This window comes from Pan paniscus, chromosome 4 (genome assembly GCF_029289425.2).
Source record: "Pan paniscus chromosome 4, NHGRI_mPanPan1-v2.0_pri, whole genome shotgun sequence".
Lineage (NCBI taxonomy): Eukaryota > Metazoa > Chordata > Mammalia > Primates > Hominidae > Pan > Pan paniscus.
The window spans coordinates 13865951-13868091 of NC_073253.2; the positions used below are offsets into that span (position 1 = coordinate 13865951).

General features: G+C 43.3%; 1 protein-coding gene across 1 annotated transcript; it reads right to left on the bottom strand.

Annotated features, from left to right (window-relative positions):
- Positions 1-631: 631 nt before the first annotated feature.
- LOC100987126 (large ribosomal subunit protein eL29-like) lies at positions 632-1562 on the bottom strand. Its single transcript, XM_034959592.2, has one exon. It carries the CDS (start codon positions 1238-1240, stop codon positions 902-904), a length of 339 nt encoding a protein of 112 aa, XP_034815483.1. The 5' UTR covers positions 1241-1562; the 3' UTR covers positions 632-901.
- Positions 1563-2141: the final 579 nt, after the last annotated feature.

Genomic DNA, 2141 nt, shown 5'->3' on the forward strand with positions numbered 1-2141 from the left:
GTAGAAAGCCCTACATAATTCAAAGCCAAAATGAGAATTGAGGTAAAAGCTGATGGGAAGTCCAAAGGCAATCAAAGGCTCCATGCAGAGGGTTAGGAATGGAGAAGAGAGAAAGGGAAGAGAAAGAGCTTCCAGTGAGGGAATAGCTATACCAAAGCACAGATCTGCATAGAAAGTAGAGAGCCTGGAAAGACAGTGGTAGCTAAGCCAATTCGGTTAGAGAGTTAGTAGAGATGTTGATTGGAGCCAACATCAAAGGGTAGGGTCTGTGTATGCATATAGGTGTCTAGGTGTATGGGCATATACGTGTATATGTGTGTATTCGGCTGATGCAAAATTAATTGTGGTTTTTGCCATACTTTTAATGGCAAAACTGCAATAACCTTTGCACCAACCTAATAAATATATATGTACATCATATATACGTATTATCTGTTAATTAGTACATAAGACTCCAAATACTTTAAAAATGTAGCCAAGACTGAGACTCATAGGTTGAGAATAGGTAAGAACTTGAGCCAAACTTTATAGAATTTAGAAATTGAGAAGATAAATAAAACTGAATAGCTCACCACACAAACACACCTTCTCTCTTGGTGTTCTCCATCACCCTTTGCCCAGCACTGTGGGAAAAGAGAAGAAAGCTATTGCTTATTATCACTGACTGTCATTCAAGTCACCTCAAAGGCTTAGAAAAAGCTGCCAGTAGTTCGAATGTCCTAATATCTGCTATTTAGTTGTTTTTTGTTGTTGCTTTTTGGTTTGTTTGTTTAGTTGGTTTTTTTTTTCCTGCCTCAGGTTTATTTGTACAAATAGCACAGGAGAATCCCAGCCCCATGCAGACGGTAGCCCGGGGGGGTCACACCAGTCCTTCTGTCCTCACGTTGGCAGACAGAGATCTCTACTCTGAAGCCTTTGTAGGGCCCTGGGCACCTCTGGGAGCCTGAGCTGGAGCTGAAGCTGGAGCTGCAGCCAGGGCCTTGGTTTGATCCTTGGCCTTGGCCTTTGGCTGGCACAGCCTGAGCCCCTTGGCAATGCGGGCACGAGCACGCTTCCCAAGCTTGGGGTGGGCAATGTAGGCAAGTCGATCTAGCTTGCAGCTGACACCCTTTGGGGTCTTAGGCTCAACCTCTTTGGGCTTTACGAGGATCTTGATAGCCTCAGTGCGTGCACTCATGGCCTTGGCATTGTTGGCCTGCATCTTCTTTAGGCCCTTCTTGTGCTTCTTGGCAAAGTGCATGTTGCTCAGGAACTTGGGGTCCACCCTCTTAAGAGAGTCATATCTTTGTGATCGGGGTTTCTTGATACCGTTTCTGTGCCATTTTCAGGACTGGTTGTGTGTGGTGTGATTCTTGGTCTCCACCACGTCTGCACCTTTGAGACAGGGTCTTGCTCTGTCGTCCAGGCTAGAGTGCAGTGGTGTGATCTGGGCTCACTACAACCTCCACCGTCTGGTTCAAGCGATTCTCCCACCTCAGACTCCCAAGTAGCTGGCATTACAGGTGCACCACAACGCCTGGCTAACTTTTGTATTTTTTGGTGGAGATGGGGTTTCACCATGTTGCCCAGGCTGGTCTTGAACTCCTGACCTCAAGTGATCTGCCCGACTCAGCCTCCCAAAGTGCTGGGATTACAGGTGTGAGCCACCATGCCAGGACTGCTGTTTAGTTTTAACTTAACCCTATAAAGAAGAGGGAAATCTCATCACTCTCTATGTATGCCTGAATAAAATTGGAAAAAAAATATATGTAGGCAGTACATATGAGCAACACCATCCAGCCACTGCCAAATGAAGAATAAAATCTTGGAAATGCTTCTAGTTGTATTAAAATGCCTTTGTCATCATAGAAATAATCTATCATTAGGGAAAGTCTTTTGATATCATAAGTAGAAAATGAAAATGCATTTGCTTTGTTGATAGCTCTTAAAATATGGGCTTTTTTGTTATTGTATTGCCTGTCACCACCCCTCTCAAGCTATAACCAACTCAAATTATCACAGAAGTAAACAAGGTAGAAGGCTTTTCTTAAACAAATGATTCTTGAAAATACACTTAAGTAATTGTACTTAAGTACAATTTCTTAATATTTTTTCTTTTTCTTTGTTGCATTAACCAGCCCCTTTCCCTTTGTTTCACAAAA